The sequence below is a fragment of the Vicugna pacos genome, chromosome 11, assembly GCF_048564905.1.
Source record: "Vicugna pacos chromosome 11, VicPac4, whole genome shotgun sequence".
Lineage (NCBI taxonomy): Eukaryota > Metazoa > Chordata > Mammalia > Artiodactyla > Camelidae > Vicugna > Vicugna pacos.
In genome coordinates this window covers 64,114,632-64,141,430 of record NC_132997.1, presented here as the reverse complement: position 1 = coordinate 64,141,430, position 26,799 = coordinate 64,114,632, and the positions used below count along the sequence as shown (strand labels likewise).

Here is a 26,799-nt window from a genome sequence, read left to right as displayed (position 1 = left end):
TAGAAAAGAGAATGAATGTCTGAGCTCTAAGAAACATTGACTCAAAGGTCAGGAGGAGAAAAACAAAACAGCCAGAGAGGCTGAGAAGGAACAAACGGTGAGGTAAGAGACAAACAAGAGAGAATGGTGGCCTGAAAGCCCAGTAAAGGTACTAATCAATCAAGTGTTGCTGATGGTTCAAGTAAGATGAAGACTGAAATTATCAGCACATAAGTGACATAGTAAGTGAAAGCTGTTGATGATGTTAACATAAGCAGTTAAGGATGAGTGTTGGGAGAAGAATTCTGATTCTAGAGGGTTTGAGATCAGATGGTAAGAAATTAGAGTCAGCTCTAACAACGAATTCTTTGGGAAAGATGAGTATAGAAATGGAGTGGTAGTCGGAAGGAGATGTACGTTGAGAAGTTTTTTATTATTATTTTTGAAGATAGGAAAAATAGCATAGTTATAGGATAATTGAATAGAGAGGGGAGAGTGATACTAATAATGTAGAAGGGAAGTAGGAATGCTGGTGAGCAGAACTGGGTCTGTTGTACAAGCAGAAGTAATGGTTCCAGATAAAAGCACAGAGAATTCATCTAAACAAACAAGAAAAAAGGCAAAGAACATGGGTGAAAATACTGGCAGGCAGATGGATTTATTGGCAGGAGTTGTAGAAGTATTCTTCTGAATGTTTCAGTTTTATCTTCCAGTAAAATAGGATGCCAGTTAATTAGGCAACAGTGAGGATGAGGAGATGTGGGAAGATGCTGAGAGAGGAGTCTTTCTGAGAGAAAAGGAGTGTGATTAGACCAGGAAATACATTGTGGTTACTGGACAACATAAGAGCTCACTTGGGGCTTTCGTCATTAATTTAAAGTAAGACTACCTAAATAATTGTATATATTTTGGCAACTACTCAGCCTGGGTATAAGTCTGGAGAAAAGAGAAAATTGGAATTAACTAGAGTTATAATTGTTTTTCAAGTAAGTGTGATGTAGGGCAAGGAAGTTGAATTTTTATGTGACTGAGTGCTTATAATAATTGATGATGCACTATAAAGCTGGAAGCAAGGAAGAAAAAACATGAAGGGTAGGGGGAGATGATAATATAGTAGGCTAAATAGGAAAGAGATTGAAGGTCATAAAATAGCACTGGAGTTAGCTGAACCCATTCCGTACGATGGTCAAAGAGTGGGAAGTCTGAAATGGAGGTTACAGAGGGGTTGAGGAAGTGGTAATGGCAAAAATGACTCTGGTTTTAAGCGGCTGCATTAGGATGGAGGGTAAAGCCATTGCAGGAAAGGCATTCAGGAATTGTGACTTCAGGACATTGGGAGAATCATCTCTGCATATAATGAATTGCCAAAACTCAAGACAGGAGTAATGCTGGAGAAAGTAATAGTAACTCAGGAGCTTAATTCATTGAGATATGTTGGACATTGACCCAAGTTTTGGAAGATCACAGCAATAAAGTGAGGCAGTGACAGGTGATGAGAATCAAGGCTGATTCTTAGGAAGGAGAGAGGGTCTGGAAGCAGCAAGGTTGTACACTAAGGACCCTACTCTGCCAGTGGGTAATGTGAAGACTGTGACAAATGAAAAAAAAAAAAAAAGCCAGAAACGAAAAGGCAGCAGTAGAAGTAGCATCCTCAGGGGAAAACCAGATTTTCATTAAGAAAGAAGGTTTTATCTAGATTAAAAATTGTATCTTCACTCATATTAAACATTTTTCAATGATTTCCCATTACATTTAGGAGAAAGTTCCAGTATTTTTAATATGGCCTACGCCTTTTATATGGACCACCTACTTCCATCTCCAGCCCTGTCTCTCCTTCACTTTCCCTCCCTTGCTCTTCCAAGCTGAGTAAAGTTCTGTTAGTTATTCAGAACTTTCATGATTTCCCTTCCTTCTTGGTTCTGGTACATGTTTCCTCTGCATAAGTCTTTTTTTTTAATTTTTAATTTTTTTTTTTGGTGGGGTGATAAAGTTTATTTATTAATTTTTTTTAATGGAGGTACTGTGGATTGAGCCCAGGACCTCATGCATGCTGGGCATGCACTCTATCACTGAGCTATACTCTACCCCCCTGCATAAGTCTTATTTCTCTCCATATCTCCCTTCTGTTAATGAAACGATTTCAGAATTTATCACAATTAGTATTTTCCTAGGAAGATTTCCTTGTATATGTATTTTGATTTATAAATATATCACATTATGATTACTTTGAATTGAATCTTTCCTTCTAAGTTTATTTTGGATAATTTTAAAGGTATACTTTTAAATTTTCACACAACAGTTTGTAGAATCCAAATAAGAAACCCATAATAGGAGGGTATAGCTCAAGTGGTAGAGCACATGCTTAGCATGCATGAGGTCCTGGGTTCAATGCCCAGTATCTCCTCTAAAAATAAATAAACCTAAATACCTCTTCCCTACCACCAAAATAAAATGATTAAATAATACAATAACATTAAAAAATAAAATGCTTTTAAAAAAGAAACCCATAAACTTCACATCGTTTATGTACATATTACACATATAATCTAATAGTTGTATTTTTTATGTTATTATACTGTTTTAATCATAGTGTAGTGACCTTATTGTTTAGTCCTGAATCACGACAATGTGCCTATCTTAAATAATATGAAGATAAATGATAACGTTATTTTATGTAAGGCTTACAGATCTTAATTTGATCAAAAATCTATGTCAACCTTAACATCTTCTATGTCAAAAGCTTTTTGACTTAGATTTGCCTTTATTCATTCTACAGCAGCTTTACTGTTATAAACAAGAATGTTCCAGCCTTCATATCCATCACAATCAGCTACACCATTACCTAAGAAGAAAAATATTTGGTCATTGATATCTGTATATATTTGAAGGTTAATCTTATCCCAATAACTAAATGAGAACAGTGAAAATGGAAGATTTAATAAGGTGTAAACAACACAAGAAAAATTATACTTGATTCTGTCTTTATGGGATACATGTTTCCAATATTAACAATACTTGTAAGTTTTACTAGCTTCATCAGAGGAAAGTCCATAATCCACACTTCCAAAGTTGGAAGCAATTCTATACAATAGATGCTTTGGCATTGAATGTTTTGAAACAACATCAATATCAGAATGCCCTTGGGAATAACCTACCACTGAGCTTGTGTACAGCCTAAGAAAAAGGCGGACTAGAAATTGATATTGTTGACTGAAGCCAAAAACAGCTTAGTCAAGGATCATCAATGTCATCAATGGGGATTTTGGTAAAACAAGGAAATCACATCTCCTGGAACATAAATTTGCTCCAAAACATTTCCTTTTGTTTTCTTAATTATGAAAGGCCTAAAAGTAATTTAAACAGTAATAAAAATTTCACACACTTTAATTTCTCCAGCACAACTCTGTGAAGCATTTTAAAATTCTAAGTGGCTCTAGCCAACTTCACATAAAAAAATGAGATCTGCAGACCAAACAAATCCAATGCTGTAGACATTGCTGTCACATTATGATAAAAGCATTACAATGCATTCCCCAAATGTCAGAAAAACAAACAACCATCAAGCTATATATTTTTTTAGTATTCTCAACTGTAAGTATTAACAACCTGGATGAAAATTCATCATATTTATGTTTTAGAAAACCTATTTCATACAAATGGAGACGTTCATGAGCTGAAATCAATGACCCCTAGCTAGTACTGCATGTAACCCCTCTCATTTGAAGTTTTATCTACTTACAAGTACGTCTGCTTTGCCGCTTAGTCCCTTTCCATAGTCGTCAGTTGCGATGACTTGAAACTTGAAATACGATCTCCTCATGTTGTGGAAGAGCATGGCTGTTTTGATCAGCCCTGTGTATGTTTCCACTACAAATCCTTCTTTGCCCTCTTTAATTGGTGGAATTATAAGTCTGTATGCCATGGCACTGTAGTTGCCAGTATCTTTATCAGTAGCCTAGGAGGAAAAACACACAGGTTACTTTTAAAAAGCAGGAAACAATAATCTTCATTTAGAGGCTGATTTCCATTTGTAAGACTGATGTCTCTTGTGCAATAATAACAAAATAAAGCCCTCCTAAAGTTGTATTTTCCAGGTATCATTATGTAGATTTATGGGCTTTGTGTCCACAGGTTGAATGATTGTGATTAGAATGATAATAACTGCTGAACTGTGACTACAAAAGACAGACACGAACAGAGTCTAGTTGATGAACCAAGTGTTTTGACTGGCATGTTAGATGGGTTCAGCTCTGGACTGTGATCCATATTGGTTTAAGGATAGGACTGGGTGTTTACCTCACCGTTGTCTTGTGTAATAAGCCTAGCCTGTGATTTTATTTTATTTTTTTTGGTCTAACCTACTTCCTAAGGGGGAAAAAATAAAATAATGAACTAAAATATCTCAAATGACAACAGGATACAGTTTAGAGCTTTTAAACAATAAATTTAGAGATGAATAAAGATAATTCTAACAAACATGCTTCCAGAAAGATGAAAAATTAAGAGTAAAATAATTCTCAAAATGAACAAGAAATAAAAAGTCATGAAAGAAGAGTTTGTTGAGATAAAAAAGCAGTCATTTCCACAAAGGCTTTAGATGTCTGAATCAGCAGACACAAAGCAAAAGGCTCATGTTCAATATGTTTCAGTAAATAATAGAGATCTTAAAATATAACTAAAAATGAGAATGGTTGAACATGAATAAAAAGTATCTTCTAGAAATTAAAAAATAATAATAATTGAAATTAAAAGCTCAGAGATGAAGTGGTTAGCAGATTAGCCATAGGGGACAAGAGTATCAGTGAACTGAGAGATAGAGTAGAAGTCAGGTCTGATGCATTTGGTGTGGCTAAGAACCAGTGTGCAAGGAAATCATTTGCCTAGAATGTTATTAGTGAACTTAAGTATGAATAGTGCAAAACAGCCATGTTTTTTTTTAAATAAACAAACTATTAGGATATAACCTACCTTGTTTCCTTAAAAATCGGAAAAAACCTCAGAAATATTCTATAAAAAAATTATAAATCTAGTGCATGACTATTTAAACAGTAGTAAGAGGACATCTAACAAATTTGGCTAAACTAATGCATAAAAATTAAAACTGTTTTATCATGAAAACTGTAAGTGAATCAAATTTACTGAAGAATTAATGTCACTTTCCTTATTCCATCAGCTTCTTTATAATAAAAAATTTATACTGGGTTCCTGACACAGCCATTAGTATCTGGAAGAGGCGACCCTGGAAGATTGATGCCCTGACTTTTGTTAAGTTCCTCTTAGAGAGCAAAATCAGGAAATTTATGTCTAGTGCTGTTTTTTAAAAATGAAAGTCAGAAATGAATATTATAATTATACTTGCTATAATTATTTTTTAAATGAAAGCTAAGACACAGGAAAACCACTTACCCATTTCTAACACCTCATCTGGAAATTTTAATGCACACAGGTGCCCAACATTAAGAGAAAATCACCAAATAATTGCCTCTATCATATAGGAGAGTAGGTGAGCCCATTCCATTAATTTTCTCACAGCCTAAAAAAGTGTTCCCCTCTGTTGCCTAAATGAATAGTATGGATGCAGAAATATTAGCAGAATAATTAGCAATGTCCAAAGAACTTCCAAAGCCCATTAAAGTCCAATAATGCTAACTTTAGCTTCTCAATTAGACCCCTTTTTAACATTGAACAGCACTGAAGGCTCACTCTCCCTGAAATAGAGTGAAAGTATTTTAGTATGCCGGGGTAAAAATACTCACATCTCACATTACCACTTATTAATGTCAGTATGTCAAGCTGAATTTGCAAGGAGCAAAAACAACAACAACAACAGTTTTGGCTTCTTAAACTGCTTGAACTTGGCTTCTGTACTTTTGGAAACTACAAAGAAACTTTCATTTTAGAGTCCTTAAAGATGATATATCCAACATACAATAAAATACAAATAAGGAAAAGTCTGATAGGTGGGTCTATTTATAAGGCTATCCAAGGCTGCAAAAACAAGAAAAGGGAAAGAAACATTTTAAACATTTCTGAATACGAAGGCTTAGTGTTTGATTTTTTTCATAAGAACATCAAAAAACAAAAAAGGACCACAGTCCAATAGAAATAGAAATCATTCTAATTTCAATATATCCATTTATCATTTACTTAACTGTAGTAAAGTAAAAGTCTAATATAATTCGGAGATAGTCTACTGAGTAAAACATAACTTGATGTATAAACAATAATTTAATAATGTTTTATAAGGACATGCAACCCAGAAGTACAGAATTTTCAGGTTTTATTATTATTTTATAATAGAATTTGTCCAAGTTTACTCTTAAAGAGTGGTGTGAAATATCATGCAGTCATATCTATTTGAAAAATTAAAGAAACTGAACTGACAAAATAGCAAAATATTCATTTTACTATTTTTTAAAGTTATACACTGAAACATGCTGTATTACAGAAGGCATGAGAGTTCAAAATAAGCAAGTCTTGCATTTATGCGATAACTGAAGAAATTTGTAGTTTAGTTTCCATTTCCTTGTAAAACATTTTGGAAAATAAATATTACCTCAAAAATAATTTGTTCTTTTTCTCATCATTGCTAATACAACATGACTATATATTCCTCAATGATGCTTTGAAATGAACTCTGAAATCATTTGTTCTAACTTTTCATTCATGTGGAAAAGAAAGGAATTGTGCTCTGTTCAAAAGAAATACTAACAAAAGAAAACACACAATCTCAGCTCTTTGAGAGAGGAAGCTAAAGGTTTTAAAGTTGATTTTGAATCATATATTGTTACGGATATTTACTGAAAGCCTACTTATTATTAAAATGTTTAAGACATTTGTACTATTGCAAGAATTCTGTGGTTGCAAATTCTAAATCTTTCAGTATTCAAAGGAAATTAAATGACATACTCATTATTTCTAACTTTCTGGTTCTTCCTTAAATTACATTACATTCAACCAATCTGGATCAAATTCAGTTTCTTCTCAGCTGCTACCCTTTCATCCCTCTTTCAGCTATCATACTCGTTCCTCTTTCTGTCTTCTCTTTGCCTAGTAAGGGCATCACTACCTATGAATTGAACTGAGCTAAAAATCTCAGTAGCTTCTTCAACTGTTTCATCTCACTCCTTGCCTCTATATTCCTAGTCCATCAGCAAGCGCCTCTGTGCTCTCCTCTGCAATATTGCTCACTTCAGTGACTCTCTCTCAAGCTGACGTTGCCCAATTTCAGGCTCTCCTGTCTCATTTTTAATTGAGGAATAGCTTAAAAATGACTGATAGCTCCCCAAAGATGAACATCAAGACAAATCTATGAAGTATTCTTTATCTGATCCCAGTTTAACATTCCAATTCCTTGTCTTACATTTGCTCCATTTATAATTCTCCAAAACCAACCACATCACCTACTGTTTTTTCTAAACAATCTTTCACAACTGTTCTCTCACGATTCCAATCTTTGCATGTGCATTTCTTCTATCTTACAATGTCTCCTGTCTGCTAGACCACGTGATGCTCACTCCTGGACTAGACTATGGCACATGCACATCCAGATACTCTGAATATGTATATAATATTGAACAAGATGCTAAAATGCCACCTTTAATGACTGCTTTTGTGTCCTGACTCCCCTGGGGAGTGCTGCTAACACCTGCATGTTTCCAGTAGCATATTTTATTTATTTTTTACCACAGCATTTACACTGGCATATTATAATATTTATGTGTCTTCATTACTCATAAAATTTGTTTCTGTTTATGCTTTTTATTCTAGTATCATGTCCAGTAAGTGGTCAAATAAATTTCGGTTTAAATGTCAATAGAATACCAGAGATCTATCTTTAGAAGTGACAGATGTGAGCTCGGGTCTGCCACTTACTAGCTACATGATCTTGGGCAAATAACTCTCCAGGGCTTAAAAATGTAAAATGTAAAATGAGGAAATAGAACATGCTGAATGGAGTGGCTGTGAAAATTCACCGAAGTATAAAATGTAGTGCCTGGAACAAAGTAAGCAATCAAGATTAGTTATTGTTGCTGCTATACTATTGCCATCTTTTCCAGAAATACTTTGTAGCTATCCAGTTTATCTCTTCTGTTTCTTATTACGTACTGTACACTGAAAAACAGTTATTACCTTTTACCTTTTGTACGGGGCTCTATATGCACTTGGAGCAGGACTATTTTTTATTCATATTTGTATCTCATAATCCTCAGTGGCCAGTGCCTGCATGTAGTATGTAGTTAGAAAAATGTTTGTTGTAAGATTCAGTTTGCCACTGAGAAAGTATATACTTTGATGTCTTTATAATGAGTGCCACATTTTTTACTGATAAGAAAACAAAAATATCTAAATAGGGTATTTTTGTTTTTATGTTACTATTATATAAGATACTTACCAGAGATTAAACTTATCACTTTAGAATAGTTTATCAAGAAACTGCAGAAATATTTAAGAATGCAAATCAAATAGCTATTATATATATTATATAATGAAGACTGCACAGTTGATAAATAACATATTTTCTAGAATTATGTGATCATGGATGTAACCCATGGGCCCAAAGCTTCTAATAGAGAAGATAATTTTTATTTTGGTATATTTAACTGTACAGGTTATTTGAACTGGGGATAAACTGATTTATTATTTAAGAACACAAGATTTGTGAAGTAAATTTGATCATATGTTTATTTTTAATTTTAATTATTCTTAATTTTCTCATCTTATACATTTTTGTCACTTGGTTTCCAGATTGAATAGCAAAATATATTTCAAGAATTAAAAGTTAAATTTAAAATAGAATATATAACTTTTTTGTTTAATCCCCTTGAACATACATAATTTAAAATTATTTTTGTTCCCATCATTAGATTATTTAATGTTCTTCATTTATATGAATTTCGACCACCTTGCTCCATTCAAAAAAAATTGAATATCTTTTCATTTAAACATCCTCACATATATTTTTACAATTTTAAAGCAGAGTTAATGTTAAAAGACAAATAATGGCATCTTTCATTAATGCAAGAAGGTTTAGAAAATGAATAATACATAAGAAGCCTACTTCCCTTCAATTACTAAGTTTAATAGAAAGTCAGGGGAAACAAATAGCGAAGCATTTGAAAATTAAATCTCAGTGTTGAAGTCTATGCATTCTATTTGACAATGCTTTATTGTCTATCTAGTAAGAAATTAATAAGCAAAAACCAACAGCTTTACTACAAAAAGAAAAACCTTTATAGTCACTTTATAGGAAAAGAGTGTCAAGGGAAAATAGAATTCAATTTATAAACCTTTTACCTTGGAAAATAAATTGTGAACTTTCAAAAATAGATTGAATATAAAGTGCTATAATGAAACTAATGGTTACTAAAAGAAAAGCCTTTTGTATTGTTAAAGTGACACTAAATGTAAGGAAGGCTGTACTTACCACTCGGAATGGTGTTATTTACACATAGGACAATAAAATCTGTCTCCTTGAATATATATAAATGGAAACATTTTAATATAAACAACACATTCAACAAAGAAGTTGCTCTCTGCAATGCTCTTCCATTTAAATTGGTGGTGTTATGGAACTCAATTTCTCTCTCTGTTTCTCTCTGTCCCTCTCTCTCCGTCTCTCTCTACATGTGTATACACACACACACACACACACACGTAAACATACACATATATAGGCACATATATATGTGTATATATATATATATATATATATACTTTTCTACTTTGAAATATAATGCATTTTATGTCTATATGCACCATCTAACAGGTTTGCTAGGAAGAAACAGCTGCAAAACTAAACTAAAATTCCTGTAAAATAGTCTTTTGTTGGATAAAATTCTTAAGTGAATTGGCCCCAAAATGATACACTATAAAGCAGAGTGGCCAATATTATAATTTCATCTTGAGATAATACAGTAAAATGTTAGTATTTCCAATTGCTGCTTTTTGGAATATTTTTCTTCTTTGAGCACCATGGATATGACTGCAATAATTTATGAATCTATTTTTACAAAATTATTAAAATATCTTTGTTTTCTTCCTTATTTTCCTTTTTAGAAATCCCTAAATCATTTCCATCTAATTATTCTTGCTCTGTGTTATTTGGAAAGATAAAAAATAACAAATGGCCAATAGTCTCTTATAACATGTCTAATACATAAAATATTTGATTACTTCTTGCTTACTAGAGAACCACTAGGAAATGCAAATTAACAAAGGAATATTAAAAAAACTCTATAATTGTATCAATTTATAGCCATTATTAATTTCTTTAAATATGCCCTTTTATATTTACAATGTACATACACACTTTCTGTAACCAATATTATACAATCTTTATTGCTTTATAACCTAGTATTCATTAATTATCTATTAAGAATTTTGTTTATTTCAAACTAAAGAGAGTATATTTCTATTTCAAATAAAACACAATATTAAGAGTAGGATAAAAGTTTATAATAATCAAATAAAATTATTTAAAAATAGAAATAAAATATATAGATTATTGTAACACCACCCCATAGAACATCAGAATTAAAGCTTGAAAGATAGTTACTAGATAATATTTATATTTAATAAAATTGCTAAGTTTTTTGGTTGTGTGTTCATTTTGTTCTGGCTAAAAATAGCATTGGCCAACCTCTGTTTAACCTAATTGCCTTTGGCCAACCTGCTCCAATCTAAATAGTTCTTCAGCCAATGAAGAATTGGCATTGACAATAATTAAATACAGGTTGAATGTCAGCATTACAGAAGAATGAATAGAAGATTATATTTAAGGAAGATCTGGGAAAATACAAGAGATTATCTGAAGGTGTAACCAGTGTCCTGCACTGAGCTAAGCATTTGATGAATAGAATATCATTTAATTTTCTTAACTCTGGTAGGTAGAAAGAACAAAAGCCATTCTGTAGACATCATTCCTGAACCTTAGAGGACTTGATAAATGACCCCAAATCACACAGTTGGTGAGCAGAACCTGTCATCTTTGACTCTAAGGCCCATGCAGGACTTGCCAATAGACTTACTGTACCTAGAGGACTCTGTGGTGGCTAAAGATAATGCCCAGGCTCCTTGCTTCAGAGAGAGATGACACCTGTACTAAATTGATAGATTGCATCAAAAATGGCCCTTTAATATTTCTCATTTTAACTCCTATGCAGATACTATCAAGGTCCAGTGTGAATTAAATTAAGACTAGTAGCTTCATCCCTATGCCTCTCTTTCAGGACAAAGCAGAACACAGACACTGGTGAGAAAGAGTTGTTTATGTCTCATACTGGTGGCACTGCTCCGTTAAATGACCTGTTAATATTTCAGCTGCATTTGGTGCTCATCAGGCCCTTATAAATGTAGGTGCAATTACACATTTTCATGTGTTCTTTTCCTTTTCTCATTAGTTACCCCTAAATTTCATGATGATTATTAACATAACATAACGTTAATATGCTCAGGAGATGCGAGAAAAGATTATGTGTCTTGCTGTGACTCATTAAAGCCAGAGAAAGGACTGTTTCATCTTTCTACTTTTGAACTGATACTTCATTTTATATTCTTGAAAGATAAATTTTCTGCTGTTTAGAACTTTCTATTAATACTTTTTCTTTGATAAATGGTATTTTTGGCCATATCTATCAAGGGAGGAGCTTAAGCGATGTCTTTAACATTCTTTAATTGCTGGCCTTTTGTAGTCTCTGGAATTATTATTTTTTTTAATATGTCTTTAGGACCTTCTTTCTGAAAAGCCTATTTAAGATATTTTACAGATTTCTTGATTATGTTCCTATTTTATTTAAGAGAACTTCAACTTTTTTTTTTCACTTCTCAGACATATGCTCATTATCAGAAGATAACTTCATCAAGTGTTATGGTTTGCTATAGTATAAGGCCCCCCAAATCCCAATATGCCTTTTTAAAAAATATCCTTTTTAAAATTGTTCTGTGCATAAGCTGATACTGGTACTGCCCAAAGCCTGAAATTTCTCCTAGCTTTGCTGTTAGGGTTTGTTTTCAGAACCTCACACCTGTATATACGTATAGATTTTTTTTTTCCCTTAAATTTGCTCTGGCTTCCTGAAAGGGAGATATCATGTAGTCATTAATTATTGACAAATAAAATATATGCAAAAATACATGCAGTGTCAAGATAATATTACTCATTTAAAACATATAAATATATTTCATAAATATCAATCTGACCATTGCTGATATAAAAGAACTGACCACCTCATTTAAATATGCAAGTTAAAAACATTATATTGATTACTTCTCTATGGGATAATATTTTAATGAACGTAGTAAACTAAAGTGTATTTCAAAGAGAACATTTACCTAGTCATTATATAATGGAGGAAACTGTTCTTATATTAACTTTCAGCTTCTATAATTATTCCTTATTCAACCATTAAGATAAGAAGAAAATTAGTATTCTATACTGATGCTAAAGGGGAGTCCCAGAAAGAGAGTCCCACTGTGTGGCTTCAAGAGTGATGATAAAATTCTGAAGCATTCAACAGAATTGTGTTTCTAATAACTTATATGCACTGTGCATACTGAATTAAGAACATCTGGAGTATGAGATTACCATTATTTTATAGGGAAAAAGAACTACTCAGATAAAATAACTAATAATGACTGTGAATATTTATTGAGAGATTTCCAGGAGCCAGGCACTGTGTCCAGTGTTTTATATGTATTTTTTCACTTATATCCACAAGAAATTCACTAGATAGTATTGTCATCGTTTGTTGAGCTGAAGCTTACAGAAATTAAGAAATCTGTCCAATGTTACACAGCAAAGTAGTATGCATCCTTTTTAAAGGATAAAAATCTAGGTTTGCTGGCTTCATTATGCACTTGAAAAAGATAGAGATTTAAATATTCAAATTTTATTTTTATGACCTTTATGCTTTGTATTTATTAACCTGATCTTTGATGATCTTGGGATTTAGTGTTTGATTAAACCTTAATCAATATCGACTTAAATGAAAAGTTCCCTATTTCCCTGAGTAATTCTCACCAGGACAGAAAGAGCAGAGGAATTCCGAATCTATTCCTTTTCTGCTACAGGTGTGCCTCCCACTCCCCACTTTTTTTTGCACCTTTCGTCTCAGTCTCATTCCACACTCTAATGTTAGCTCTAACCCAGAATAGTAAGCCCACAAAAAGCCCCTCCTTCAAAAGTGATTGTCTCAGTATCACCTGGCCTTCCCCTAGTCAGAGTTACCTAACCCTGCAGTGAGTGGGCTCTGAGCTCACCCCCAGGCTTTCTAGGTCTGGAAGGCACACCTTGCTTTTCCTGTGAAGCATTTCCCCTGCTGAGTGCCTAAACCCTTCTTCCACCTGGTTCTTCTAAGACTTCACTCTGTTCCCTTTCATTTACTCTTCCTACTCAGCTAGAATTCCTGGTCAGTGCCTTAGATCATAACACAGCAGCCAGGCCTTTGCCTGTGCTCATGGGTCTTCAAGGATTTAGCAGCCTCTTTCTGACTTGTGGATATGATGACACAATTTTCAGGTCCAAATCTCATCTCTCTGGCTCTCAGTTCTGAATTCTGAAACCAGGAACCAGGTAATCTCATGCGCTTGTTCATACCAATTTGCATTCCCTAAACCACCTTCATCTTCCAGATCCAAACTAGCATCCTTGATTACCAGCACCTTCGGTCACTGCCACCGATAACATAGTGTTGCATCTTCCCACAACATGCTTTCCTGCTAGAAACCATAAGAAGACTATGTGGCATTGTTTCACTAAGACTTAAAAATACATACTTCCTTAATATTAATGACACAAACGACTAACAATAAAAATATGGACCCCTCCCCCTTGGTCAGAATTATTTTTGTTATATCTTCCAAGAAAAACAGCTTGAAATTACCAGAAAATTGAATGACCTTCTTTTTGTTTTTATGAATTCAGAACTTTTAAAGCATTAACATTTTTACTTGTATTTTCCAAATTATCTATCTGTAACCAGCATCTAGATCAAGAAACAGAGCATTATCAGTCTCCCCACAAGAATAACTATTCTGACTCGATATCCTTTTCCTGTTTTTGAACTTTAAACAGTCTTAAGGAATTTTGTATTTTTTGGTCTGAATTCATTTACTCACATATATGAATGTATATACAGTTGCTGGACATTGGGGTTGTTTTCAGCTTTTTGGTATTGCACTGGATTTTTCTGCACCTATCTTTTATGAGTATATGCATGCATTTCTGTTGGATAAAAACTTAGGAGTAGAAACTGAATCAGGGGATATAAACATACTCACACTTAGTAGATGATGTCAAAGTATTTTTCAAAATGTTGTACGAATTTATATCCTATCAGTAATATCTGAGAACTTTAGCTGTTTGGGAATTTGGTTTTGTCTCTCTTTTTTTATTTTAACTTCCTGATGAATATTTGGTGATTTCTTGTGGTTACTTTTGTTATTTTGTTAGTTAAGTTTAAGTCTCTTTGTATATTCTTTGCCAGTTTTTGTGTCCTTATGCAGTGTCTATTCCAGTCTTATCCCTAGCTTTTCATCTTGGGCTTTTCGTTTTGCTTTGTCTTCACTCATCAGTTGGTTAAAGTTCTTTATATACTCTGGATTGGAAATCTTTGACATTGGCTGTAGCATATCTCACAGTCTATTGGCTTCAGGTGGTAATAAAGTCCTTCAAACTACTATGAACTTCGTTGACTTTGTCTTTTCATGGATTACTGGGATCATAAGAGGTCATGACTATCTAGGAAAAAAAAATCCTGGGAACAAATAAAATGAGGCACTATAAAAAAAGAGATGTAAGTTTACAAAACCTAGTGTAGCTACCACATAAAGTTTCAGGATCTACCTGATGAGAATCTCTTAAGAGTTTTATTATTTCGATTCATTAGAATGTAGTTTTTGTCAGTCCAGACATATCTGTGCCTGTCTTTGAAAAATAAATGTTTTAAAGTCTCTTTGTAATTCTCAGATACACAGTGGCTTACGAACTAACCAATGTCAATTATAGTCTCCTTAGGTAGACAGTCTTACTCCAGGCCTGCTGGTTTTCATTAATGTAAATTAATTCGAACTACAAGGGAGAGTCATTCATTCTTTATATGACTTATTTGGAACTATATTTTCTTCATAATTCATTTTAAGGAAATTTAGTACTTTACTCTTCTTATTGGTAGCATGAATAGGCAATTCAAAATTAAAATGTATTTAGAGAAGTACGAATAAAAAACTCTTAAGAAGCTGCTTTTTTATCATTTTTGCGTAGATTGGTGTTACAGGTCTCCTGTGTTGGGTCAGTATGACACAAAGTAAATGGAGGCTTAAGAAATTACAGGAGTGTTTCAGACAAAAGTAATTCTTATTTGCTTGAATTATCATTGGAATTGTATCTGCAATGCACTCCTCAGTTTCAGAAGGATTCTGATTTTTTTAAAAACTGGGTGGTAATATTCCCATCAAGTGGTAGAATATATATGGTCCTTGAAACCTAATATAGGAATGCATACATAATCACCACTGCCCCACAACATACAAAATCTCCTACAAGAAAGTGCAGGCTTGACTCAAAAGATAATATTCCACATCTATACCTTGGATTGTTAGATATTTAATTACCTAAAAGAGATCCAGGCATTTAAATACATTTCTAATCTCACTAGAGTATGATCGTACTTTGAAATATATGAGCCATCAACGAATTTAGGAAAGGCAAAACAATTTGGCCATTCTCCAAATAAACTACTTTTTCTCTTCATGTACATGCCTGATGAGTTAGAATCTATAAAAAGTCCTCAAACTCACTACTTTTAGGGAAATTTCCAGTTATGAAAACCACTTTTTGTCTACTTTTAAGGGCCCAAACTTTCCTCATTCTTCAGACATTTACAGCCTGGAAAAAAAACAGTCTCATTCCTATGGTAAGCAGTAAACATTAAGGCAACTCTTAAGTTACATTGAAACCAACAAGTGTAAACTGAGTTACTACTATGTGAGTGAGATGATTTTAGATCTCTCTTTTGTACAATAAAAAGACTGATTTTTGCAGACAAGGTGAAGAGAAAGGGGATAAAACTTACATATGTGGAATTATTATATATGAACACTCCGTTTGTGGCTACAAAGATAGATGTGATCTTGTCCATTTATACTAATAGCAACACAACTATAATTTTGTACTTGTTCAGACCAAAAAGTATAACTGTCGTGCAACAGAAACTTGTGATGGTATTTCACCTCTCTCAACTTGTACCAGGGAAAATGCACGCTTAAAATGCATAGACTCTTAGAAACAGAGTAGTTAGTAATCATCCGTTTACGTAAGCCCCACAGAATTCCAAACATGAACCGAAGTCATTTCTAAAAATACATAATATATAATTATATAAAAATAGGTAAAGAGAAAGATGACAAAGAATAAAAGTGGAATATCTCAAGGAAACCAGAGAGAAAGTTAGCATGCCACATGTGTAATGCTTTTATGTTCTAAAATTGCAAAAAACGAATCAAATATTTGACACTGAGACTCCAGCAGATAAACCAAAAAGAAAACATTATTAACTGCAACATAATCTGTGAGTACAAAACAAAAATAACACCAGTTATTAGGAAAAAACAATTTTCTTGATATCTGGTTTCTCTGGATGGGTTAAATCAATGGAAAACTGTGATAGATGTATAATATCCATAAAGATACCACCAAATGTAAGCTCCTAATTTTGACAAGAAGGGAAATTCCCAGAGAAATGATAGGTCATGTCACTCAGTGCCAGAATCAGGACTGAGAAAGTTTAATTTAAAGTGCATTTTATCTGAAATAGATATTTCATTCAAGTATTTCATGGAAAGTCTTGGTTCAACATGTTAAAAAGTAAAGCTATATGTAAAAATTGATAAAATTTCAAACACCAATTTAAGATGTTAATCACAATATATCTATAATATTATTAAGTTTGTGAGGAAGCATGATGCCTGCTTAGATGGAATTTGAATTCTAGTAGAGAAAGCAGACACATAGATAACGGTATGTGTTTACATGCTAAACTATATATACAGTAATTCAGTTACAGGGTCATAGCCACGAAGGCAATAAACCCTCAGGCACCTATGTGCATTCACTTTGTTCAAGGTACAAACCACAGGAGGTTAGGTGGCATGCCAATCATAAAGGAAACCAAGGGTTAGTAAGATCTCCTAAGAAATCACTCTCTTGAAACAATAAGTATTTATACAAAGCTGGGTTTCCCATAGTTGGCAAAAGGGAATCAAAGTTGCTATTTTAGGGGGCCTTAATTCAGACTAGTACTTGTTCACATCTCTATTATACAGAGCAACTAGGTAGACAATTGTCATAAAGTAATTCACTAGCTTCAAGTGACATGAAACATAAAAACTGTGAGACACAAATGGTGCTTTGGATCTCAGAATTAAATAAATCAGACTATTTGACCTTTAAAGTGTAGTTCTCAAATGTAACAATTCTTTCAGGGCACTTGGCTTTTTTTCCCCTATGCCATTGTTTTCCTAAGGTAAATAACATACTAGCCATCAGGAGTGGGTAAAGACATTAAAGAGCACCTTTAACACAATATCTGCTTTAAGAGAAGACAACTATGGTCCAGAGTGATGAAGTGTGATTTCCATAGAGAGTTAAAAGCAGAGCCAGAACTGAATCCAAGTGATTTGCCTCCAGCCCTGTGCTCTTCCACTAGGAGGTGGAGAGCACTGTCACCAGGGCAGAGTGCCCGGCCAGGCACCCTGGCTTCACGATGGATGAGCGATACTCATCAGGCAGGTTACATAGCGCTTCTGGGACTCAGTGTTCTCATCTCTAAGTTGAGAATAATAGTGGTAGCTACCTCACGGGGTTTCTGTGGGAATGAATAGGTTAACTAATTCCTGACAGGTGTCTAGAGTACCTAGCAGAGTGAAAAACACGAAGTGAGGGTTTGCTACTGGTACCATTTTGACATGATCTAGGTGTGAGTCTGACCTTGTAGAAGATTCTGGGGAAACACTCAGTCCTCAAGGAATTGCTGGGATTGTTTTCCATCAGACCCACGTGGGCAGACAGAGAGCCAGGGACCAGGATCCCTCAGAGGAACTTCACTCTGTCTAGAAGTAAATTATGTTGCTCTCTGCATTGTTAACCTTGCATATTTCTGTACTTTTTGCCGCTAAGGAGATTTGCATCCTTTAACCATGGCTGTGACTTTTTTCCTTTCAACAGCTCCATTCTGCTAAATTCTCTTGCCACCATTTCATGCTTATTTAGACAATGTAATAAAGAACGAGAGATTTAAGAGAAAGAATGTTCCCTTTCTTGATGCTTTTTCAAAATATTACTTCCTTTTAATTCATAAATTTCTTGAATCTGGCTTCTCTAATAACTCAAAGATGCAATGTTCACTGCCTTTTTGACTTTCAGTAGACACCGAGTCAACATCTTAATTCAATTTTTCTGACACTGGGTTTTTCATATCTGCAACTTGTAGAAAGAGGGATTAATCCTCATTACATTAACTTCTGGAAAATATGTTCATATTTCAGTTATTTTAAAATTAATCTTGATCATATTTAGCCTGTCTCTACATTTGTATTAAATTAGGCTATTGGTTGCAGTAAAAAAGGCATGCAATAAACTAGAAAAATTAGCTAATAAATTGAAAAGTGTTTCTAAAACCGATCTGACTTGTTACCTTAACAGAGGGGATTATAATTTACAGAGGCCATCTCAATTTGAAACGTAATTAGTTGTCTTGTTAATTATTTTCTATTTTTCATAGAAATCTAATATTTTTTGTAGAAATCTAGTATGTTCTAATATTAATAGAAGTCTAACTTATGTTATTTTTTGCCAACATTCTACTTCTGCCAAGATTCTAATCCTCACTTCCCATGGGAAGCAACATAATTTAAAGAGTTTAAGAAAAGGCCTAGGAGGGGAAGGTATAGCTCAAGTGGTAGAGAGCGTGATTAGCATGCATGACGTCCTGGGTTCAATCCCCAGTACCTCCCCTTTAGAGAAAGAAATAAACCTAATTATGCCTCCCCAAAAAGAAAAGGACTTGAACTAAGGTAAACTTAATTTTGAATTCTGACTTCATTAGTTATTGGCTGAGTAATACTTGGAAAGTTATTCAATCTTACTAATCTTTAATTTTTCCAACAATAAAATAAGGAATATTTGTACCTACCTTATAGGTAGGTGCATTTATTTGTTTGTTTTTTTGTTTGCTTATTGATTTATTTAGACAAATTCTGTGGGCTGAAATAAAGGGGTTTTCACAGTTCTTGGAAGAGTTATAAAGACAAATAAATGGCAACAATTGCTGTTAACAAGAGATATTCATTGATTAGTATTTCCCAATGGCCCAGAGAGACAAAAAATGTTCATATTCAAAGGTCCAGCTTAATCTTTCTTACCTCACACAAAAAATCTTGAGTAATATGACAACTATTCATGACTTTTCAACCTTGTTTTCATTGAATAAATAGTTGCTATTTTAAAATTCTTTTTATATTCTGGATCCTGTTTCTTTGAGTTTTTTTTAAGTGCATGCTGCAAATACTTTTTAGATAATTGCTTTTCTTTCACTGATTTTTAGTATCTCTGTCATTGCAGTCTTGTTATTCTGATATAACAAAATTTATCATTCATTTATCATTAGCATAGGACATTTCAGTTAGTGATATTCAACTAATGGCCTGCCCCCAAAGAAGGGTGGATCAGAATGTGGAGGGGGGGGGTTCAACATACAAAAAACTGTAGATTCTGACGTGTACTCCTTGCAGGCTGAGTAGGGGTGGTAAGGGTGGTGTAGCCCCACAAGGAGCATCTACAGAACTGTTGCAAAGAGTACTGATGATCACTGATGATATGTGTTGGAGAATCAAATGTTTAAAAAAAAAACCCAATAGTTTACAATCAAGAAAAAATAAATAGAACAACATAAGTCTTTATTACTGAATCTAAATATGAAATTCACATTCAAATCAACGTAAGAGGAATGGATACCCCTGAAGGTTAATAGCTTTGAAAAGAAAAGTTTTCATATTCTATCAATATTATTGATGCCCCTCACTTCAACTTTGGGATTTGTTTTTACTGTGATAAAATATACATCACATAAAGTTTGTCATTTTATACATTTTTTAAAGTGTAAAACTCAGTTACATTAAGTACATTCATGTTGTTCTGCAACCATCTCCACCATTCATGTCCAGAACATTTTCATCTTCCCAAATTGAAACTCTATAGCCATTAAACAATAACTCCCTAATTCCCCTTGCCATAGTCCCTGGGAACCATTCTATTTTTTTTCTCTATGAATTTGACTACTCTAGGAACCTCATACAAGTGGAATCCTACAAGATTTGTCCTTCTGTGTCTGGTTTATTTCACTTAGCATGGCATCTTCAAAGCTTATCTATGGTGTAGCATATGCCACAATTTCTTTCTTTTTAAAAGACTGAATAATATTGCAATATATCACATTTTGTATATTCTTTCATCCATTAATAAATATATAAGTTGTTTCCAACTTTAAGCTACTGTGAATAATGCTGCTATGAACACTGATGTACAAATATTTGTTTGGGTCCCTGCTTTCAGTTCTTTTAGGTATATGCTAAAGGGTGATATTTTTAACTGATATTAATTCTAGTATTAAAGGCTGAAGGGAAAATAATTACAATTTAATTTTCTTCTCCCTCTTCCTACAGTTACAATAACTGATGTGTGTGATCAATGGAAATTAATTTGGTGGAACCACTTGTGACAGAGATATTAGCATTAAACCATAGTAAATGTAGCAGATAATCCCAAATTAACTCTTTTGTTCTATGTGTTTTTGACACAATCCAGTACCTACTTTAACATGATATGAACATTCAAATTATTGAGCCAGAATTTAAATTTCTACATGTGTGTATAAATAAAAGCCTTGATCACTTGCTTTTTGGGTCTAGTTTATTAGAATGTTAACTTTATAAAGGCAAAGCGACAGCCTATTTGGCTTGCCTCTGTATTTTCAGCATAGTTAGGTGCACAGTATATATTTTCTTTAAAAAAAAAAAAGAACTTTAAACAGGTCTCTGAGCAGATTAGATATGCCATTTCAGAGTATATATATATCTTCTTTTCCTTTTTTACTATCACTTATATTGGATAATACATTTCAATAATGCTATTGTGTTGTCTTTCTCTTAATATATTTTTAGTAATGCCCTTAATCCACTACCCATATTTTAAAATAGCAAGTATAGTTTTATTCGTTTATATTTTAGTCCCATCTTTCTTTGTCAATCCTGTAATATGTTTCCTCTTCCCCTTCCTATGTATAACACAATTTAAAAATTAGCATTTATCTTTATGCATTTCATGACAGGCTAAAAAAAAACTAACTTGCATGGAAGGTAGATAAAATGTAACATTATCCCAGTATTACCCAGTAAGTGGTATAAAGCCTCTTTCATAATTGAAGGCTCTTCCTTATTTTTTAAATCATCTTTCTGACAAGAATCAGGGCTTGGCTGGCCCTGATCCAGTGCTGTTTCCAATAACATTTTTTGCTGCTGTAAGTATGAATTGAGAGCTGCTTAATTCACTTTCACTCTGATTAAATTTGGAAAGGAGAAACTTCTAGTCTTCAAGGCTAAAGGCAGCATTTGAAAATGTTCACCATTGAAGATTTATTACTCACATCACCTCCTAAGTTCCTCCTGCCTCCTATCACTGTTCCACAAACACACTCTGCACTTTGTTTCTCTGGGTTTGGCTCACTGTGTTTCCTCTGTGTAGACTTAGCCTCCTCACTTAAATTTCACTTTGAGAAAGTCTCATGACTCTTCAGTGCCACTCTTCATCCTCCAGAAAACTCCTTATGTTCTTTCACCAATGGAAATGTCTCCTTCCTTTGCATCCACATAACAATCTGTGCTTTCCTAACTGAACTGATCATTACAGCATATACTCGCGTCAATACATGGCTAAACTTCTCTCTCTCTCCCCTCTTGCATAGAATTCTACATTGCATGAAATTGGTTTCCTGGGAAGGACCCCTCCTCCTAGCCTGAGTAACCCACTGATAGACTGAAGAAGGGAATGTCCTACAGAATTCTTGGTACCCTTGGTAGTCCTGGAGAAACAATCAATCCCATCCCTTTCTGCGTCATCAAAAGAAGTCCACAGGCTCTCTCCAATGCATCTCTCAGCACCCAAATATTTCTCCCCGTGTAGCACTTCACACACTCTAATGTGACTCAGTTTCCCACTTCACTTTTACCTCCACCACCAAATTTTCACCAGGATTCCTTCAAATTCATAGCCCATCAGCAGCAGTATCCCCTGGATATTCAGACTTCCTTCTCATTACCTTTACTTTTGATTCCTCCCGCCCCGTACCTCTCCCCTACAGAAGGCACTGTTTTCTAAGTCTGTCTCAAAAAGTGGCTCCCTCTGCCACCTTCTCCCAATTCCTCTGAGGTAAATGTCATCATCAGACTATATCACCCATCCTCTACAGGTTTCTTGAATAGTTATTAATGGGATGTTTTCAAATTTTTCTCATTTTTTTCTCCACGACAGTATTCTATTAGCATAAGTGGTCATGTGAAAATCCACAGGGGCATTCTATTCACAGCAGCATTTGACAATTGATTGCTCACTCTTTCATCAGTCTAGTCCTTACAAAGCTCGGAGACCCTCCATTTTCCTAGTATTCCTGCTACCTCGTGGCAGTAACTTCTCAGCATCGTTTGATGAATCTGCTTCCTGATCTCTCAGTCTTGAGTTCCCAAGGCTTAGTCTTTGGACTTTTCTATCTGCACCCATTTTCTTGATATCATGATTTCATCCCAGCCCCTGATTTCTTTCCTGAGTCTGAATCAGCATCTGTAATTGTCTTGCCAAGAACTATGCTTGCATATTGAAAAAGCCTCACAAACACAAAGTTTCCAAAAATAAACTCTTATTTCTGCACCATAATACCTGAGGGAGCAATGGGCACTTGTTCAGAACAAAATGCTTAGAGTCATCCTTGATTTTCTCTAATGCCCCACATATAATCCATTAGCAAATCCTTTTGGTTTTCTTTTTACTTTCTTCTCAACATCTCCTCATTCTACCACCACGGTTCAAGCCACTACCAAATCTTGCCAGGACTAGTGATGCATTAGTCTCTGTTTCTACTCTTGTCTGAAAATACTGTGTACCTACTCCCACTCCCCACCCTGCACAACATACAGAGTAACCCTTTTATATTGGATTTTGTCACACTTCTAGACAAAACCATTCAAAGACTTTCTTTCTAAACATATCTAGAATAAATCCCATATCCTAGTCCTGGCCTGCAGTTCCAGTCTCATCCCCAACAGTCTTTTGCAGTCACACTGACCCTCAAGTTCCCTTTAGCTTTAGAGTCTGTATACTGGAATGCCCAGGATGCTCCTTACCTGGGAGAATGGTCTTGGTAAGAATGCTCCCTTCCTCTTGCTTTTGACCACATGGCTTTATATTAATAGCTTCTATTCTCTTGATCTACAATTTGTGTTTTTCTACTAGTTTGCTTGCATTACTAGAATGGGAAGTTTGGGGCTTTTTTGTTTATTTTTTCAATTGCTCTGTGTCCAACTTCTAGAACAATGCACACTATAAACACTCAAAAATTATTTACTGACTAACAGAATGAACTGAATCTATCCTTAATGGGACTAAAATGTAAAATGAGATAAAAATCAACTACAAAGAACTTATTACTTGTAAATCATTATGTGAGTTGGATATAATATGTTTGGCTTAAATTTGTGGGCCAATTTCAGTTGTAACTGATGATTCAAATTGGGAGTCTGAATTTGGTGCTGTGGAAGAGCTATTTTGCAAGTACAACACACAGGCTTCATTTGCCTGGTTGACTTTTCTCTTTCTTACTTAGGATGTTGAAAGGGATAAAATCATATGTGAAAAGAGTACAGTCATGGTGGTCCTGCTAATAGGGAAAGAAAGGTAACCAGTCATGTGCACAGCTAGAGGCAGTCAACAGCTGGATTTGCTTGTGGATATTTAGGTTTTATACGTGTATGTTAATAACTATTTGAAAAAAACTGATTAATAAGTTTTTCAGAAAACTCTGTAATTGATAATCTAAAACCCATAGCCTATAGAATTTCCCCCAATGCAATGCAATATTTATAAATTTATTTCTTAGTTATAAACCTGTTGCAACTTTATGTACTACTAACTGTTGGAAAAAAGTCTTAAAAATATACTGGATAATTAAAGAAAAATTGAAAATTGTCAACTTTAGTCTTAGCTATTGTGTTTTTAAGTTTCTAACTAGGTTAACAAAATATTTCTGACATACCGAGGGTTTTTAAATTTTTCACTAAAGTACTAATATTAGAGAACTTCTGCAGAAAAAAGAATTAAAATTTTTATTACATCATTTCTTCTATTAGAAAATAGTAATTTTATATTTGCTACAAGAAACTCCATTTTGAGACTCTGGAGTTATTATTGTAGATTAAACCTTAATATAAAGGCATACAAATTTACTAGGAAACATACATAATGTCTTAGTCATTGTAAAACATCATAAATAATTTGTTCCTATTTTTATAGCAAAAATAAAGCACAAAAAGTTGCTTAGTATTCACCTCATAATTAATCTGCATTTAGTTCAGCTAATTAAACTCATCTGTAAGCTTCAGACTTTTTTTTAACCAATGTGGATAGGTACTCAGTTAATACAAATTATATGGTTATAGTTTATCTGCAAAATAGAAGATCTCTGCTTTTCCTTTAGTTCTGTATCTTAATACATGTTCTCATACCTTAACTCTGAGCACAGAAGCAAACATTCTTGCATCTTCAGATACACCTCCAATGTAGAATTTTTTCTGAAACACTGGGGGATGATTATTTTCATCCTGAATCTCAATATACACTTTAGCTGTATTACCTGGAGGATAAGAAATAACATACTTTTATTGGTGGTTACTCATGAGGAAAAAAATGAACTGGAGTGAATACTTACTGTAGTTTTTTTTTTTCTCAACAATGAAAATAACTTAAATCAGAAATTGATTCCTAATTGGCATGCCTAATACTCTGTACCTACAGAGGACACTGATAACGAGGCTTCTGGCACCATAATGTTAAGTTGCTACTATTTCTTTTCATTACAATGACTTGTTAATTCATTTTACTCCATTTAATAGGTAGTAAGCATTGCGTTCTGTTAAGTTTAATTTAAAAAATTCAACTATTCCTATTCACAAATACTTCACATGCATTACCAATTATACCAAAGTGACACAAGTGTGTTTTATATATTTATAAAATGACTTATGAAATAATAGATTATGCCATAAATCTTAAAAATAATTTTAATTTTTAGGTATAAAACTAGCAGTGATATTCTTTTAGCTTAAACTGTACTATAATATATTTATATTTTTAAGATGAAAAGTAAGCAATGGTTGGGTGAGGTGCTATTTCCACAAAGGGAAAACAAATTGTATCACATATTAGAGGCTATCTATCATTCATGGAAAAAGATGTAGCTGGAAAGATGATTATTGCATGACTCAGAAATACTGGGTTTTGTAATTTAAGTCACAGTGAATATGCCATAAAGAATACATTTCATCTTAACATGTTAAAATCTCATCCCCTGAATCATCACTCCTCTAGTGAGAAATACAGCACTTTTTATAGTTCACAGATGAAACTTTACAAAGAATCTGATGTATAAAAATAACTTACAAACCAGATAAAAACAGGAATAAGTGGTAAATGTTTTGCAAAAAGTAGATTCAAATTGCGTGAGTATTCTGATGTATTACCTATGTAAAGTTTTCTCATGCATTTCAAGTAGGATAACTATATGGCAATTGCTCTATAAACTATCAGGTACACTTGGATTTAGTTGCTTTATCATGTCTCCAACCGTAACTAAATAACACCAACCTACTAGTATGGTTGGTGTATAATATATCTGTGTCTATTGAATAAAAGAATGAATAATCTTCATCATCCTAGTGAGAACTTAGAAACAAGCTCCTTTTTGCTTGCTTTGGGAAAGGTTAGTGAAACAAGAGAGTTAACCCCTTATCTCAAATTATTACTAGCATATATACATCAAAGAAATATTTACTGTCATATTTGAGGATACAGGAGCTTAGTCTGATAGGAAATATTCACTAGACTAGACTGTAAAATCATGAAGGCAAGGGCAATGGTTTTCTTATTGTTAAATATTCTTCATGGTCTAACCCATTAAATAGATTTTTTGAATTGTATCAGAATGATGAGTCTATTAAAGAGAACTTTAAAAAAAAATGCTTGGAATACCAGACTTCACATATTTGTTACTTTTCTGGTGCCAAGAGATCAAAGTTAGATCTCCTTTAAAGTGTACACACTCACACACGTAATATCTTGTATGCTATTTTCCCTTTAATACTATTTTTGTAGTATTACTATAGGCTTTACAGGCAAAGTAAATTTTTAGAAGCACTGTGACTTCTATAAGGTGTTTAATAAATGTTTGACAAATGTTGAATTAGACTAAAATTGCTCCTCCCCTCCACCTGTACTCGCTTAAATAAAATAAATCACTCTATTTTATCCCCATAATTGAAATGAGACAATACATTTTAAGCCCTTAAAAATCAGAGTACTAAGCAACTGCATGTTGTTAAGTATCTTTCTTAAAGATAACAGATTTTTTTTCAAGTTTCATATTAGGAAAATACTAAATCTAAAGCCATTCATAATTCCATAGGCTATCTGGAATTACCTTTAAGATTCTTAGTACTTATACC

The 26,799-nt window shown here is 33.6% G+C and overlaps 1 protein-coding gene across 1 annotated transcript in view; it reads right to left on the bottom strand.

Moving 5' to 3' along the window:
- The window catches only part of LOC102539006 (protocadherin-15), a 379,801-nt gene that overhangs the window by 34,695 nt on the left and 318,307 nt on the right, over nt 1-26,799 (bottom strand). The window contains exons 24-25 of the mRNA XM_072971518.1: nt 24,805-24,932; nt 3,719-3,934 (exon numbers count right to left, since the gene is read on the bottom strand). Coding sequence (XP_072827619.1) covers nt 3,719-3,934; nt 24,805-24,932 — 344 coding nt within the window. The remainder of the gene's footprint in view (nt 1-3,718; nt 3,935-24,804; nt 24,933-26,799) is intronic.